Source organism: Solenopsis invicta, chromosome 3 (assembly GCF_016802725.1).
Source record: "Solenopsis invicta isolate M01_SB chromosome 3, UNIL_Sinv_3.0, whole genome shotgun sequence".
NCBI lineage: Eukaryota > Metazoa > Arthropoda > Insecta > Hymenoptera > Formicidae > Solenopsis > Solenopsis invicta.
The window spans coordinates 17,669,679-17,688,852 of NC_052666.1; the positions used below are offsets into that span (position 1 = coordinate 17,669,679).

The following is a 19,174-nucleotide window of genomic DNA, read 5'->3' on the forward strand; positions in this document are numbered from 1 at the left end:
AATATTCAACTTTCGAAAAATCTATTTTCGAATTAAGTTTTAGAGAAGAGTCCGCGAGTTTCGATGATATTGCTATAACCACGTCTATGCCGAAGAGATTCCACTTTGTGTCTTTTCACACGCGATTAACTTCTGGCAACTAACAGTGGACTTCTGTTACAGCATTGCGTCTGTTTTTAATAATAATCAGAATTGCATTTCAAATTAAATGCAACAAACAAATCCAAGAACAGCATGTTATAAATGAAATATTTTCATACGAGACCGATAAACAACTTTAATGCACAGTATCATATTTTGTTTTAAATTTAAAAAAATAACATTGTCGTTAGCATGAATATGCTGACGATGTTGAGGTGGAAATTTGAGCTACTTCGTTTCTTTACGTAATAGCTTGTAATTTCACGTTGAAGATGCGTATACAAAAATGCAATAATGTCTAGTCCATAACTAATGAATCCCACATTATTTTGTAATTCCACTTCCGTAAACGATGATTAGTCAGGCAGGTGTACGACAATTGGGATATGAGATTTTATGCAATTACGCGCGTCTAACGTAATCGGTTACGTATAAGTCAGTGGCGTACAAACCACTCGATTTCGAGTGTCTACCTCTGATTGGATCAACACAAATTTGCTACAGAAAATTCTTTAATGTTTACTTCGAGATTTCTCTCACATTTTCATCCGTTGATTAAAAACAAACGTTCATGGAACGTGTTAACGCGACATATTTATGAGGACAAGCAATGAGGAGTAAATTGCTAAAAAAATTTATATATTCTTAATCGCTAATCGCTTTTTAAATTGCACAGACAGTGTCAAATGTTGAAAATTTCTAGTATCGCGCTATGAAAAATGTAATTTGATCGCAATTTATCGCAACCTCGAAGGCCAGAGGCCGCAGTAGTCGGTTTCCAGCGTCATTTAAGCAATTATCTGTTAACTCCGCCATCAATCGCGAAAAAGGAGAGGGTGCCGATATCTTTCGAATCGAGTTCTTGGGGTGGGTCGAGAGACAATTGAAGGGTGGTTCTCTGAGGCACTTACCTTGAGCACGGGGGCGGTTTCGTCGTGCCCGTGTTATCCGCGATAACGGTGCTCGGAAGAACGATGAGGAACGTGAAGAGCGCAGCGTGCACCAGAGGACGTAACATCAAAACGGAGCATGCTGGAACCATGGCCATTTTTTTCGCTCTTTCTCTCTCTTTCTCTCTCTTTTTCTCGGTTTCGTACTATTATACGTACGTGTGCGATCTACCTTTTCTTTTTCCTTTTGTCTCTCTTACTGCCGTGTCGGCCGAATATATCGCGATCCGGTTTTACGTTACACAAGCACGCGCGAAGAAGCACGGGTGCATCACTCTTTCTCTCGAGGTTTTCGTTTTTTTTCTTTTTTGATAAAATAGTGCGAAATAAAAATGAGAAAAAAAAACCAGCAACGCGTGTACCGAAAGTCAGATTTTAACAAAAGTCTTTCTCCTTGCTTTTTACCGAGAATCGAAAAGCCGATGTGCGCGTTTTCTTTTTTTATTTCAAAACGTTTCTCTCGCTTTTCCTTCTCTCTCCTCCTCTTTCACTCTTGATCTAGAGACTCTGCTTTCTTCTTTAAACGTTTCTTCCCCGCTTTGTTCCTCCGTTATATGATTATTTTCTGTTTTTTTTTTTGTTTCTTTAGAGCCGGCTCAATTCGACAGTGTCTCTCGTGTTTCGCTTTTTCGCAGCGAGGGATACGAGGGGGATGACGCGCGCGCGGATGATGATCCTGACACGAATGATCCTTACTTTTTCGTAATCGGTTTCGGATGCGGGCCCACGAACTTTCGCAGCCGACGGGGCGGTCTCAGCTCCAACAGCGAGGCCGCATCTCTCCTGTAACACGAAAAGTAAAAACAGACGTTAGACGTGCGGGGCATGTTCAAGTCAGCGCAATCACACGTGCGCTTATGTCATTTATACGTTCTAATATATTCCTTCGCGAAAGATTTCTCGCCACTGTACGTTATTACTGCTATTAGACGTCTTTAAAGCAAAATCGGTGAAGAACGCGGAAATAAAATATATCTCTCTCAAATCAATTTAATTTTGGCCATAACATTATACGATGCATTGAGCTTCGCATTTCGGTGGAAACAAACCAGAATGCTGAAACAATGTCACTTTTAACAAACTTGTGCTCTCAGAAAAAGGCAAAAGACGTAGTTTCTCCTTCCAATACGCGCACGAACAACCGTTCGATTCTCGCTGCGTTTTACGTCAAGGAAACGTGGGGTCGTCCGTCACCGATACGTAGCGTAATATCAGAACCGGTAAATCGATATCGCCATACTCTCATTAGCTAATTTGCGCTCAACGCATTTGAATTATGCGGTAAGCTGTGATTTGTGAGTCACATTACAGAATAAGTGGGTGCGCGTTACCTGTGGCACCGCGCGCCGATCGAGACGATAAATATGCCACGCACAATGAGGAACGATCCTGAGGATTCGCGATGAATCATTCGCGAATAATTCAATGGATTCATGAGAGGTAATTACCCTAATACAATTTGACAATTAAAAGGAACAAAGTGAGTCTTTTACAGCTTTACAGTCGTCACTTTAACGCTAAATTGCAATAAAATTCTTCGTCGTTTTTCGTGAGTGATGTCGACCTCGACGAGAAACCTTGAATAATTTGAAACATTGTATTTGGGTTCTGCGAATTAATATATCGTATGTCGCATTTAATTAACATTGACGTTGCGGCAGGCACGTGTAAATGAATTAACATAATTTCGAATAAATTGTTTACAGAATGTATAGATTCGTCAATATAAATGTATTGGCGATCTTAGCACGTTATTTTGATGAATCAACTGAGAAAAATATAACAATAATCTGACTGATTTTTTTTTTAATTTTCTTCTTTGAGAAAAAGGAAATTAATTTTCAGGTAATTGTCATATTATATTTTCTCAATTGATTCATCAAAATAATATATTGAGATCAATACATTTAAAATTTAAATTATTTATTTAATTATTAAATATTATTAAAATTTAATAACATAATTATTTCATTTATAATTAATAATTTATTTGTTATAACATACGCTATATGTTATCAAAATTGAATAATTCAGTTTATATTCAAGTCGTTGGTTAGATGTCCATTTAATTCTTTAATTTGCATAGGCAATATATAAAGATTTATGATAAAATTTTTAATTTCAATCAAAGATGGTGAAGCAGGATTGTTAAATTACAGATTATGAGCAGCCGCGAAATTTCGATCGCGACTCTCAAGACGCGTTTTATTTTTTGCACGATCGCTTGCCATTGAAACGTGTGTATGTATCAGCGACATGCTCGTTAAGTTTGTCAATACCGGTCACCAAATTGACATCACTCGCGCTTATTTCCGTCCTTAAATGGCACAGGCTACATTTAGACATGGAGTAAACCACGAGTGCGATACGTGTCACCTGCCTGGTCTCGATGTGATGACATTAAGAAGGCAAATAGAATCGAATATTAAACGAGCCAAGAATTATCGAATGACTGATTTCGCGATATTATCATAATATAAAGAAGTTTGCCTTGTTTCTCTCGCGACTCTTAATGATTGTACGTACCAATTAAAAAATTTGAAAAAAAAGATACAAATACGATCGTTGTTAACTTTCCATAAAATTCTACTTCGTAATTTGCGAGTAATTTCCATCTTTATCGCAGAAACATAGATTATCTTTCTACGATATTTGCATGTGCTTTGGAAGGCTAATAGATGCACAGCAGGAAAAACAACTGCGTTCCCGAATACGAATGTAAGCACGATGCCCCTGGCCGATTTAATTGATACTGTGATTTGACGATATAGAGGATTATAAATTAACAGTACATTTCGTCACAGCATATCTTCCTGATGCGACAACGTGATCCATCGTACACTGAGAGAAACATTACTAAATTTTAATAAAAATTTATTCAAAGTGTATAGTACTAATAAAATATTTAATAAATGTAAATATATATTTATTTCGTACAAAAACTACTAATTTAAATATATATATTTTTTTAATAGTAAATCTTTATGTACCGTAAGTAAATATTGTATCAGTACTATTCAAATAAATATTTATTAAAGTTTAGAAATTTTTTATCTCAGTGTCATTACACAGGAAAATTCTGCGAGACAAGAGTAATAAACAAAAGTACAAATAAAGTTTAATAATTGCGTACATACAATCCCGGCTTTAATCTTATCTATTCGAGGATATCAGGAAAATGATAAAGCAGACTAGACGAATAATTACGGCTATTGTTGCAATTAGAGTGTCTCCTGTTTCGACGCACGATGATGCGCGCGTAACTACTTACGGGATGCACACGAGTCAACCTTCGCGTATCTTTCCAATCTCCCGGCGAGACGGCCGTGCGTAGGTATCGCACTGCGCTAAAAGATTTTCCTTCGGCCCGCGTGATCGCTCCGCTCCTGATCGAGCGCCAGCTCGACGTGCGTAAAATTATCCCTCTCGAGTGCAACGGATCAGCGACGGGATCGCGCGGCTGATGTCTAATTGCAGCCACCGATGCTGGACGACGAAACCTCCGGTGGGACGAAAGCGCGGGAAGAGGAACCGGGAAGCGGGAGAAACAGCGGGAAGAAGAAAAAGAAGAAAAAGAAGGAGAGCGAAAGAGGAAGGGAGGAAAGGAGTACGCCGACGTATGCACTAGCCTCTCTTTCTCTCTCGCCGACGGCGGGAATCCGACGACTCCTCAGCTCCAGCAATGCACACGGTGCAGCGTGCGTCGTGCGACTGATTCGCGCGTCCCACGCGGCTCGCCTTTTAAATGGTGTTACGTCACGTCGCGCACGAGTCGAGCCTCCAACGGAGCGACCGCCGATTGGCTGAGAGGGCGGCGTGTGACCGCGATGATTGGACCGACGTGGGACACACACCCCGCGCCGGATTCAAATTTCGAGCGCATTCGAATGCAACGAGACGCAGAGTCGAGCAATGAGACAGAAAGAGTAAGAGATCCGGATCTAGGAGAGGTGGCTGTATATTGCTGATGCTGCGCGCGTTTCGAAGAACGAAAACTGATTCGTTGCGTAGATACGCACGGTCGGGCGACAATGACCGAGGATTAAATCGCGATTATCGTAGACGCACACGTAAGATATTTTCGACGGTTTCAAGAAACAGACATCTAAGAGAGACTTGCTGAAGAAGATCACGAGCATGCAGCTAGGCGAAGATACGTAACTTTGTTTAAGTGCACCCGAGCGTGCACCGTGAAATCTTAAATGTTATTGTAAGCATGTCTCATGATAAATCCAAGGTATTCAAGTAAAAATAAATCTGATCTGAATTTAATCTGATTCAGAGTCCAGTAATACTAATTAAATTTACTAACTCATCATTAGTTAATTGGTTGCATATTCATTACCAGTTTTTTTGTGATGTAACTGTCTCTACAAAAAAAATGATAGCAAATAATACTGAGAATTAAAAAAAAATATATACATATAATATATAATCTGGCTATTGTCTAGCTACTAACAATTTTAAATTGGTCAGTACTAAAAAAATTTTTTTTGTTTAATTGTTTCTTTGATTAGAAAAAATATTTCCCAAGTTTAAAAATAAATTATTTTATACTAGCTAATGTTTATTTAAATCGAGAAAACGACTTAAACATAAAAAACTTTTTTTTTCAGTGTAGGTTCAGATTGAGATTATCTTATTTCATAAAGTCTATTCTGAAAAGTCAGTGACTGAAAATTTATAATATACATAATGTGAATTATAGATTTGTGTATATCAGAATACGATCTGTGTATATCAAATAAATAATATGATGCAATAAAAAGATGATGTAAATATAATATCCAGGTTGGATAACTACTAAAAAAAAGCGAGCATTACATTATTAGGTAGTAGCTATTATTATGTAAGACGATTTTTCTATCTCATAACTAGACGGACACGAGGTTTAATTTCTACTAGGGATATCCATATTAAAATTGTACACGTAGGATCTTTTGGCATCCCAATGACATTCAAAAGTTCAAGCTATTCTTAACTCTCACGCAAATGCAGATAAAATTATAAGCAGGATATTATTGGAACTTTCTTACGGAGAAAGGTCAAGATACGGAAAAAAAAACCATGTACGTAAACGTTAATCGAGTTCTGACGTATAAATTCGTAATTTCTCTGTAGATATGGTACTCGTGACGTCGATCGCTAGCGCAAACAGTGAAAGTATCGCAGGAACGTACGAATTTGTTGAGAACTTGGCACAATTGACAGAAACGAATATCGGAAGTGGCATTTAAGTACAATATGAAATTTAAGGAACCGTTCTATTCAGCTGCAAGTAAAATTGTTGCGACAATTCGGCGAGTTTTCTTTTTCCTTTCCCTCAAGGAGTCTATAAATGTGCTCGTGGCGGAACAGAAGTATAAATTTGCGAGAGGCCGTGACAAAACGATCATTCGTTTTGTGCAGGTAAAAAGTAGGCCGTACGCCACGGTTCATTGACAGTAAGCGAAAATATACTTCAAGGTTGCGTCAACTAGATGCCGAAAGAAGATTGATTATGTCGACAGAATGTAAAATCGCGAATGTAAACTCCACCCGACGTCCGATCGTAGTCGATGATACTGCACTGTGAATCATCTCTTCGTCGCCGTATCTATTTCTTCGCGCGACAATAATCGTATCAACAGAAAAATCGTGACGGTCAAATGTAGCGCAACTATCGTCGCCTATTATTGCGCAAAAATGTTACATAATCCTTTTTATAATACTTTGAATCACCACATGAGCTTTCCACTCACGTTCCTCGCGGATGAATAGAGATCGCCAATTACGATACATTCTTTTAAATGTATCGCTGAATACGTAACATGTGCTTAACGTTCGCCTAATTGTTCGCCGTTCAATTACAAATTGTCTTAAAAACAAAAGGCGAAATAGACGTATGAGTGTTACTCATCGGCTCGTAGTGTAAATTGCGCTCTCGTTCAAAAAAAAACAAGTAGGACACAGCGATTAGATCGCGCACTTCACCTCTTCTCGATTTTATTCGCTTTTAATCTCGATATCTTATCTCGCGCAGCGTGTGCGTGTGTACATACAATGTATCTTCGCTCGACAGAAAATTGGCACGATCGCGATCGCTTTTCTGCCACCGTCATGCATCCTCGCGATGTCGAAACGGTTTTGGACCGCGAATCGCGCCGCTTTGCGTAATCGTGCGCGCTCTTCCTTTTCCGAGCCCCCGAGACGATCCAAATACTCGGCTTACAGATTCAACAGCTCGAGTCGCGTTCCAGTTTTCCTGCTTCTCGTGATTAAACAAGCCACAAATCCTTACGCGGTGCAACGACTTGGTCCCGACTCGGTTGCAACATGTAACATAACTTCTCGTTGCGTCATGCTTTCGGACCTGTGGTCCAACACTTGATAATCAAGTACATACAATCGCGGTGTTTTATTTGTCTCATCAATGCAACAGGTCTCATTAATCGCACGTAATTAAAACTTTACGCTTCTGCATACGTCGCTCGTGCGGTTAAATCGCCGTCAATTTTTTTTTTTTTTTTTTTTCTTATATTTGTGACTTTTGGCCGCGGTTCGCTACATCCACCTTACGATAAAAGCACACGCAGTAATGATGGTAATTAACATTTGATTATCTTATCAAGTGCGATTCTTAGTTGGGATAACGAGCAAGCTGACAATTAATCAGTCCCATGTGTTTTCTGTATCGTTTAAAGGCGCGATTCATTATCTACCGTTTGCAGGCCGTTTTGCAGGTACGATCATTTCTGCGCGTATTTACACGTCTTTGGAGGCAATTAACGCGTTGTCACCCCGTGACAAATTTGCTCTTGTTAAGGAAAGTTTCTCATTGACGGGGGCTCAAGACTCGTCGTGTTCGTCGATCGGCGAGCAGAATCCGATGCTTTTCGCGGAAAAACCGGCTAACCGGACGCGCGAAATGTTAAAACAATTAACCGACTTAACCTCGGACTTAAATACCCGTTCGGCGAAGCGTGGAGGAGGTTAATTGCCGCTGGTATATATATGAACTTTCTTTCGACACTTTCCCTTGGTGTTTTGCGAGACCAGCCTCGCCATCGGGCGCAATCGGATGCCGCGACGTTTCTTGCGCGTAGCATTTCATTTTAATCGAATCGCGCGATTAGAAAAATTGCGCAAAATCTATTCCTGGTACAGGTCGACTTTCCTCTTACTTGCCGTCGAAAAGTGCTGCGATTTTCACGAGATAAGTTCAGAAGGAGAATTTCTGTGGGCGCCGCTCCTCGAACGCGTCGCGCAGAATCTAATTCGATTTTCAGTGACAATTATTCTATTGGCAAAACCGATTACGAAGCTGACGGTTGTATCGTGCTTTTAAAAATATCACGAAATATGTGTGTCGATAATAATTATCTATAGCGAGAAATGTCGAAGCGATAGCCGCGAGGTGTTAAATCTATTTTTGTAATTTAGAAGTCATATTTTCTCTCGATTATTAGCACTAACGCAAAGAAGCATTAGAAGAAGATAAACATTATGAGATGGAGCACTCGTATGAAGCTCGAGAGTGTTGGAATGTCGGAACTGTCATTCTCCGCGAGATAACGGGTTGATAATTGGTCGGACTTAATCTTATCACTAAGGAAATACATCTTCTACGCCACGAATGAGATCGAAAAACAGATTTGCATTGAAGATAATTTGCGCTTTGTCGCGAAAAGAAAAGAAATTCCGAAATCGATACGATTTCGCTATCGGAATCGCAACTTCCTATCTGCGAACTTGCACGTGCAAACTTTACGAGCTGTCGTACAATAAATTATATCGCAGCGCTTTGAGTGAGTAATGCAGAAGAAATAAGAATTTCAAGCGAAATTTATGAACGCACTTAAACGTAAATGTGAAAGATAGCAGCGGTGAAATCACTGCGACTGTAACTTTAATTTCGTTCCACAATTGCGTTAGATTTCAATCGCAGGAGTCTTTTTTCTTTTTTTGTCACTCAAAATATTAATAAAATTATGAAAAAATTACAGATTGTTTTATATTGCATTTAAAAGTAGTAGAAAAAATTTGGCGGCGGTTTTCCATCTGAATAAAAAAATTATTTCAATAAGAGGTAGACATGTGCTTTAATAAAAATATAAGTAATAATAAAAGAATGAAAAAAATCTGAATTTTTAAATTTAAGTACTATAAATATTCAAGATAATTCATGTAAAGTTTCATTATGATGCAGAGATTAGTTCTCTAAAATAAATAAAACGTATTTATTTATTTACAAAATAACTAAACAGACAATCACAATAAAACTTTGTCTAAATCATCTTGAATACTTAAAGTACTTACACAACAAATTGAGATTTTTCCGAGGATTTTTCTTAATGTTGTAAAAGATAATTTAATTTCTAATAACAAATAAAGTAAATAAACTATAAAAATGTTATTAAATAAAAATATAATTTTTACACAATTTTTATATGTATATAGATTATTTGAAGTATTAATATTAAACGATTTCCAACGTTTATTTACTTTGCAGGGATTATATGTCCGATACATCCTTAAAAGCGACTCACGCGGCAGGAGGCGCAAGATTCGAGCACGGAGGCAGCCAAAGGTGGCACGGGAGATTGCGTTACGGCGCCTTCGCACTTACAATTAATCGCGACACGCCGCGGTCGAGTGGACATCGTTTTAGCGACAATCATTCTATTGGCTATTTTTAGCCGGAAATAGGTCGGTGCGCGGAGTTGGATGGCAATAAGAGGCCATACTGAATAGTTTCTGTCGGCGGGTGTCGTTGCCGAGCCACGAGGCTCGAATCACCGCTGCTCGATTCAATTATCTTCTCATGGGTGTCTTTTCATCGTCTCGTCCCTCCGAGCCTCGCGATTAGAATCGCTAGCCCATGCGGTACGTTAATGACATATTTCTCGATTGTCTTACAAAACAAAATATTATGTATATATGAAGAAGACACATCGCACGGAATTGCCATAGTTGGCGAGTTGATGGGACGCTGTAACTTCCGAATCGCATCAATCTGTCGCCGCAATTATCGCAAACGATGTTTTTTTAGTGATTCATGACACCGAGAAACGTCGGAGTATGAGATATCTCCGGCGAATTTTATGCAGACAGGTCGCCAATCTAGATTTCGTGATGAGTTTTTAACAACAAAAAATGATCTCAGATAGGCGTGTATTGCCGTACAAAAAAATTCAAAGGCACATAATTACTCACTGAATTATGATATATCTCTGTGAGAATTGACGCGATATAGGTACGTTTGAAATTCGCCTATTAACACGTGGATTTAACGACGTAAGACAACGATCTCGGTTGATGGATGCTCACGCGCGCGATGAATATATTCGAGCATGATGAGCTAGAATCGCCGGTGTTTACGCATGTGACGACAGTCGTGCATCCCGTACTTATCTCTTTCCGGGAAACCCTCTCCTTTTTTTTATCGAGACTCTTGCTCGTCCACCAACTTCTGATATAATCAGCATCAATAAATTTTTATCTTTTTTTTATAAATACATAAATTTGGTATGTCAAAAATCAAACTAATTAAATTTCCTGGTGAAATCGTTCAGCCTTGATAAATTTCTATCATTTATCTTCTATATTTATTTTTTTTATATACTAACTATGTGTAAATCAAAAAATTACGTCAAAATTTAAAATCCTACGTATTGCGTTTGAATTTTAAAATAACTAAAAAATCTACTTTCTGTATCTGTATTAATAATTATTAACATAATCGATAAAAAGTTCTAATAATAATTATAATTAAATGTAATAATAATTAAAATAATTAATTTTAGTTATACTAGCATGTTATTCTGCGTCTTTACTTAATTTTTAAAATTAATATGTTCAAGTCAGACGCGTACCCATTTTGTAAAAAATTGACAGAGTCGCAGATAATGTGCGATACAATCATTTAGACTTGTGTCACCATGTACAAGAATAAATATTCGCATCTATCATGTTTATTAATCAACAGACAAATATATATATATATAATAACACACATATAAGCTTACGTAAAAGTTTTATTTTTTTTCGTCGCATATCCAAAGGATTTCCACAAAGTTACACGATGGAGCAAATTGTTTTTGTGCATCTGAGATGCATGAATTCCGATTTTTTCAAGAGCGATTAATCATCATAGTCTCAGAATATTGCGACAATGATTAAAATGTATATCGTTAAACACGTGTCCGGCTGTGCTTTGTTTAAAAATACATAGAAAACTAATCAGAACAAGACGTTTATGCTTGTTGCTCAATAAGTGAACGTTAAATCTAGATATATTTTTCCTAATAATCAAACACGTATTCACGAAAATTGAGTGCACGCTTTGATTCACACTCAATTCCGTTGGAACAAGGTTGCTAGAGGCGAACTTAATTCGCAATGAGAGAGGTCGAGTTAATCAGTCATTGATGGCAAATAATTATTAATAGCGACGGCTACGAGGCGTCATGGAATTAATTACCGCGCGCGGCGTAACGACACTATCGTTAAGCAATTTAAGAATTCGTCATCATCTATTCAACACTAGCACGCATCTGTATAAATGCGGCTCGCACCAGTCGCGCGATTAAAAAAAATGCACGTGAACCTCGCGTGTTTTCACGCGATGCTAATTCGCGCTCTTTCTCGGGTAATCGGAAATTAGTCGAAAAATCGTTGATAAGACGTCGATGTAAATAACAGTAATGTGCATCGTTGCACGCGCCGGTATTTAAGCTTCCACGATGTAGCGAGAGATTCACTGGACTTTGCGTGCGTCGCGTCATTACGAAAATAAATCGACGAATATTTAACTATTAAGGAAATTTAAAGAATAATACAAGCGATCGGTGGTCTGTAAATGACGCTTTTCTTTACTCACGCGAACTGTAGGGAAGGTGTCATCACACGCAGGTAAGAGTACGTCTGCGTTCGTCTCGTCATCGACTTGAGCCTACATGCATTCCCCGGTACTCATCGGCGACGCAACGCGCGTCGATTAACGATCGTTAATACATCTAAATCATGAACAAACGACGTATGACTATTCAGGCACGATTCAATGGAAAACCACGGGAGTTACGAACGCATCCGCCTTGGAGGAGAAGTCCGAAGGATCCTCGTCGCACGGCCGCGAATTAATCATTCCTGGCTAACGAGCAGAGAATTTATTTTGTATGTCGCTGAATTGTCGCCTGCAATGATACGAACGTTAAGAGGAAAATACGAAAGGGAAAAAGGGAGGACAAGTGCAATCGCGCGATTATGCAATGCACGCTTACCAATTATGCGAATTGTTTTGCCGAGATGTGAAACAATACGCGAAAGCGAATGAGATGAATGTCTCGCGACACCGAGACTAGAATGAATCCGGTTTATAGTAATTGAATTACTTTTATAGGTATCTTTATAGATACGACGGCGATGATCTTAATTTATTGTTCAATCGATCTCCTCGATGAAACTGAATTCACGATTTTCCTCTCTTGCGGCCAGTAACGTACGCGAGTCCTGTTATGTAATACAGATTGTGTTTCCTATAACGCGCGCCGTGGGGCAGCGTCAAATTGACATAATTCCGAATGATGATATTGCATTCCGCGATGTTGAGAATAATGAGCATGTATCATAAATCACATTCGGGCGAGAGACTAATGAAAACTTACGAGCAATTTCCATTGAGTTGAGATTAAATTAAAGACACAGCTACTCTCTCTAATGCAATTAAGAAAAATAAAATTATCATGATGCAATTAATTACAGAAAGATTATACGTACATATATGTCTATTAAATATATCGCGTCACATAAAATGTGTAGTGGAAACTAAGACTTTTTTTTAAATAAAATTTATGTGTCATGTTAATTACTTTTTTTGAAAATCTCTGTATGATCTTTTATTTATCGTATCTCTCTATTGATAGACAGCATTTTTATTTACATAAATTTATTTACCAAAAATGAAAAAAATTTTATTTATGTCCCTTTAAATAAATAAAAATATTTTGTTTTTAATTTTTAAAATAGCTTTGTTCTTATTTTTAGATTACACTGTAATTTGCTTTCGTTTCCTTGTCAAACGTTTATAAAATTATCATTCATAAAACGTGTGGATGCAAATTTGTAGAGTGTCGCAGGTCAGTTATTTTTATAGAAAGCATAATTTTATTTTATTTTTTGTTGCTGGTTGTTGTATTGCTAGAATAATGGAGTATATTCCAGAACTTAACGCCCAGAACTTTTATCTCCACAGTTAGGGAAACGCCTATGTGTACCACTGAACAGGTGACACAAGGAGCTGGACTGTGGACAAAGTTGCCAGATGCAGCAACCATGTGTGCTCAGAGTCGCATTGAATTGCATTCCCTCTACAAGTTAACGTGCTATTATTATACGTTATACTATTTTGGTCATTTAAATTTGTTACGTAAAACAAGGATAAAATGATAAAATAAGAATGTGTACAGTGACTCTACATGTTAAGTTACCAATTTAATTCTTATTTATTAACTACGGTTGCAATTAAAGTTTGCTTCAAAGTATATGTAGCGTCAACTTAACCTAACTTTGTGTCTATTGGGAAAGAAAAAAAAAAGAAGAAATGGCTTTTTTTAAATCAAACTCATGCTGCTTGCAAATTATCATTCACGAGAAAAGAAGCAGTACTGCCATCTTCTGATACGAACTTACGACAAAGGAATTTGCACACCGATGGATAAGAAACTACCGATAAAGACACCGTCGATAAGGTAGATGACGTTGTGTCAGTCGGTATACAAAAAAAAAGATAAACGCTTAAATTTCATTATCTGTTGCAACGTAGGAATTTTCATCTGTACACAATACGCGAACGTAACGAATAAAGAATTGCAAAAATTGTACAGTAAAAACGCTCATGTGCATCGACTAAAATCAGAAAGAAAGAAAGAAAGCAAAAAAAAAAAAAAAACAGCATTAGAAAGAAAGAGGAAAGTATAACTTCAATTTATAACTCGACAAAATAAAAGAAATCGTAAATTTTCATGAAATTTGAATTTTTAATAATTACATATTAAATAATTATATCTCTGTACATGTTACAATTAGACGGCATTTCGAACGATCGTAAACGCGATTTCCGAGAATGTTGCTTTGCGCAAGAATAAATGCTTCCCCGAATTTTGGCCAACGCAAGATTCGCGAATGAGCACGTTGTCTGAAAGTGAGCAGTCGGCTGTCACATGTAGGCCATCACGGTCTGTCACAAGCCTGACGAAAATACACCGCTGCTCCGTTAAATTCCCACTCGCGGAAATTTAACGGATAACGTACGTTGCATCATGTTTTACGTAAAACGCATTTCAATGCATGTAACGCAATTTCAGATAGAAGAGTACAGTAGCTCGAACAAAGCAACCGGGGGCAATGCCGTTATCTTATCAGTTCTTAGAGTTTGTTTTGTGTGTCTAAAAACATCAAGTATATTTAATAAAATATACGGTAACCTAGTCTCATTAGATACAACTAACGCTCCGCGTTAGTGGCCTACACTGCTAAAAATTGGCAGCAGAATTTAATGTAATGTAACGAAAGCTAATAGTACATTAAAAACATTATATATATTTTTTTTATGTAAATTTAATGTTGTTAAAAGTGCATTAAATTGTATGCACATATTTTTCAGTTATAAATACATTAAATTTAATGTATAACTTAAAACTCCGTTGAATTTTACGACATTTTTAACAGTATACAAATTACGTTACGCAGTACGTTATTTTTTATATCTGAAACCTTGCTCAATAATGGAAGAAATCGCAACAAAATCGCTATCTTTTCAGTATCACAAAGAAATCGCGCAATTCTTTCAGTATTGCAAAGAACACATGTGTGCTCCCCACCGCTCGACCATTCTTTAAGACTACAAAGAGATGCTTTCCGGCACTCACGAGATTTGTGTGCGGCGTGGAAAATTTTTATCGCCGTCCGCAAGCACGATGAGCCAATCGGTTCTGACCGATTTTGCAGGGGAGAGACAAAATAATAAAGAACGCAATAGAGAGAACACGCGGATCTGCAATTATTTCATTGTGCTGCGTGACGTCAACGAGCGTGCTCGCCAATCGCGTGAGACGTGAGTGAACCCCAAGGCGAAATCGGCGAGCAAACGGTATCAGCGCGAGTTCAATTAAAATTGATTTCGCGATCGCAGGCGACAAAGGAGACCGACCTTTCATCTCCGACAACGAGTAATAAAGAACGTCAGACATCGTATGATACAAATTCTGATCAAGCTACTTAGCGATTTAAGGATCGAGAAGAGCAATTCGTCTTATAATAAAAAGTAAAAAAAAATATTTTAATTTATATTGAAAATAACATATCAAAGACCCAAGATGTGATCGTAAGATAATTTTATTTTTACAAATTATTAATCACCGTTGTAAATTATAATTATACAATTATAAATTATAATCCTATTATTGTATAATGTAATATTTTCGTATAAATACAGTTTATGATGATTAATATTTTATAAAAATATCTTACAGACATTTAAATCTTGAGACTTTGAGATTTTATTATCGAAAAGAGAGCAGCGTTTTCTGCAAGAGATTCTACATGGTTTAAAAATTAAGAAAAGTTCAAGAATATCGTTTAAAAATTGAAGTAAAATTTAGCAACGGCTATCGCTGTTCAGAAATCGACAGCTACAGATTAACAACGCGCGCACAATACGAAATCATATGAGGATACGACTCGCGGTGAATCGAGTATTCGTGAACTCGGTTTTTGCATGTAATCATTCTCGATATACGGATCCGGATGAAAAACGTCCGTGTAGTGATTCTGCGAAAACGTGAGTCATTATAAAAACCCGGCTGATTAGAGGCTTCTCTGTTTGATCAAGCGACCTACCTACTCGCAAATATAGATAACTCTGATTACACTCTGATTACATAAAAATCGGCAGCAAAATTTAATATAATAATTTAATAACAGAAGCAAATTTCAAGCAATGTACATTAAAAACATTTAATGTATATTTAATGTAAACTTAATATTGTCACAAACGCGCAACAAATTTTTGGCACCTGCTTTTTATAGTTATAGATACATTAAATTTAATGTGTAATCTAAAATACATTAAATTTCACAACATTTTAAACAGTGTACATTTGATGAGAAACCAATAAACTCAAGCGAAAAATCATAATTACAAAACAGCGAAATTAATTAGCTACAAAATGAAAATATATTTTGTTGCATAGAATATTAAATTGTTATGATATAACATCGTTGAGTAATACCAAATGAATTCCTAGTGCAAGCAATTTTCTTTAATAAGCTACCATCTAGGATGAATAAATAATTTTACATCTTGCTGGTACATTAAGAGAGACAGAGAAGGAGAGAAAAAGAGAGAAAAAAAGAAATATAGACAGAGTATTTTTGACATTTTATGGTAAGTACTCTAAAAACGAACAAAATAATACAAAAATAATGCGGGAAAAAAAGAAATAACAGATAAAATAACAAAAATAGTACAAAGAAAAAAAAAGATGACATAAGACATAAAAATAAACAATAAAAAAAATGAAAATGAAGAGACAGATAAGATATAATTATATCTCATATAAGAGATAAGATATAATTTTTATAGTTATCGCAACTATATTACTTCTGAAAGCTTTCAACGTCTACTAGCGTCCTCAATATTTTCCGTGCGAGATAATGACGAAACTTAATAAGTGCACGCGCAATGTGTGTAACTGTGCGCTAATTTGTAGATACTGCAAAATTCTCTCGCAATTCCAGTCGGTGGAATACGCTATCTGCAACGATAGGAATGTTACCGGAGCGGATATTGATATACAGGTCGCAATGACAAAGGTAAAAAAAGTAGTTCTACTTTCCGTCGATCTTCGCGCATGCCACTCAAAAAACGCTGCACTTTCGAAATTCCTATCGCTTTTATCGCATCATCTTTCATTTCCGAAGTTGTTTTAATTTAACGGACGTTTCTAAACTTATTATAGCCAATTTTACTTTCTTCCATTTTACTTCTCGCGAATGATTAATCTATGAAAGTTCGCGCGAATGATTTCCATTCACTTGTGTTGACATACGGCCGGCCTCTCGCCGGCGATAGATTATGAAAATATAACCAGACAAAGGTTAAAATAATAATAATAGTCGTGCAGGTGATAAACGGTTGAATGACTAAAGCGTCGCATTAATTTGGGACCAAAGTCCACGAGATGTGTACTGTTATATCATCGACGCGCGTATCGAACATAGTACGAAGTATACGCGAAAAATGATAGCTGACGTAAGTAATTAAAATTCAATTCGTGAAGTGTCACGATTGCTTTTACTCGTTCTGAATTTCTAAGATAACGTTGAGGTATCTCTTACGACTCGAAAGCCGTGAGCTTTGAACGACTGGATTGAGAACCGGTTGCTGTCGGTCGAGCCCCTCGGCCGACAGTCAATCTAGCCAATCCAGCGACTTTCTTGCTGTGACGTCGCGAGTCATCAAATCATAAAGTGCGAACGGGCTGATTCGTCGTTGACTCGCGTGTTACTCATTGTGTCACGGGACGTTTTATTGGTAAATCGGTCAAAGTCGCATATATTGCTCCAATTGTTGCGGCAATCGAGACCTATCGGTTCACTAAATGTCATCAAAAGTAACTGTTAAATTAGCCGCTAACGTCAATTCCTTACCGCAATTGCCTAATGATAAGTTGTTCGATCGAGCTGAATTCTGTTTCGTAAACAAGTCGAGGTGCTTCAATTGACGATTAAAACAGTTTTCCAGCAAGAGACACAAATCGATACAAAAATCGTTTTTTTTTTTTATGTTCAATGAGAGACAAAGACAGAATAACGTTTGTGACGATTTGTCTTTTGTAAAAAAAAACCCCAGAAATAGGAAAGTTTTCGGCAAATTAAATTCCTAAGCTATCATTAAAATCATTATTCATTACCTAAATTCAAAATTTATTTAAAATGCAAAATGATAGAAGTTCTTTGTGATTCGAAAGATTAAGTTAATCTTGCTGATATATCTATGATTAATTAACACGACGATGCGGTTAAATGCTTCACTTCTACACTGAAAAAAAGTTGTCAACTTGACTAAATCAACTTTTTTATTGAATTTCTTCAGTTTAAATATTTACGTATTTAAATAAAATATATGTAATTAAATATATAATAAATGCTTGAACTGAAGTTCAAGTATTTTATGTATTAAAATTAAATACATAAATAATTAAACTAAAAAAATCAAGTTAAAAAATTTAGTCAATTTAAATAATAACTTTTTTCTCAGTTTATCAAACGGACAGACGTGTCTTCCGTAAAACAATCCGAAATTTCCGTAAACAATTGGATAACTGTTGTAATTTCAATGAGGATTCTCCTCACGCGTGACAATCGTAGCGGGAATGTCATTGTTTCCAATGACGCGTGATAATCGAACGAATTGACGTCAGCAATGTGATAGCAAACAGCGTTGGATATGCTAAAAGCCATTGTACACTGGCAGTTTTACCAGATTACTAATCTTTTTGGTTCTTTGTTTTATCGTCCATTTTGAACAATAATCTCAATAATTTTTACATTCTTTTGTGTTAATTCACATCCTGTGCGAACCTCTTTAACCCTTTACAGTGAAAAAAATTTTTTTAGTTTCAAATGAACTTATTTAATATCACTTCTTTGATTTATATAGATATTAGTATAAAATAATTTTTTTTTAAACTTAAAAATTTTTTTAATAAAAGAAACGTTAAAATAGATAGATTTATACTTGAAAATAAAATTCTTTTCAATGTATAATACTAAAGCAAAATATGTAGCAATTATTAAAGTTCATTACATCCCATCTAATCTAAAGATTTACATTGTAATAATAATAAGAAATTATTAAAATATTTCTCAAATTAAGTTTGGTACATGGGCCTAAATTGTTGCATCAATAAAATTATCAAAATTACTTTCACCTTTAACTACACTGGCAGAGTACAAATTAAATTATTTTATACTAACTAATATTTATTTAAATTAAAGAAGTGATGTTAAATATGTTTACTCTACCGCATACAATTACGCAA

General features: G+C 36.4%; 1 protein-coding gene across 9 annotated transcripts in view; it reads right to left on the reverse strand.

Moving 5' to 3' along the window:
• The window catches only part of LOC105197594 (trehalase), a 52,490-nt gene that overhangs the window by 17,073 nt on the left and 16,243 nt on the right, over positions 1-19,174 (reverse strand). For 4 of the 9 annotated variants that reach the window (XM_011164063.3, XM_011164086.3, XM_011164077.3 and 1 more), the window contains one exon: positions 1,053-1,874. In XM_011164063.3, coding sequence (XP_011162365.1) covers positions 1,053-1,189 — 137 coding nt within the window. In that variant the 5' untranslated portion in view covers positions 1,190-1,874. Of the gene's footprint in view, positions 1-1,052; positions 1,875-4,362; positions 4,817-19,174 lie in introns of those variants that run through there. The other 5 variants (XM_011164056.3, XM_026140914.2, XM_026140915.2 and 2 more) reach the window with 3 other exon arrangements.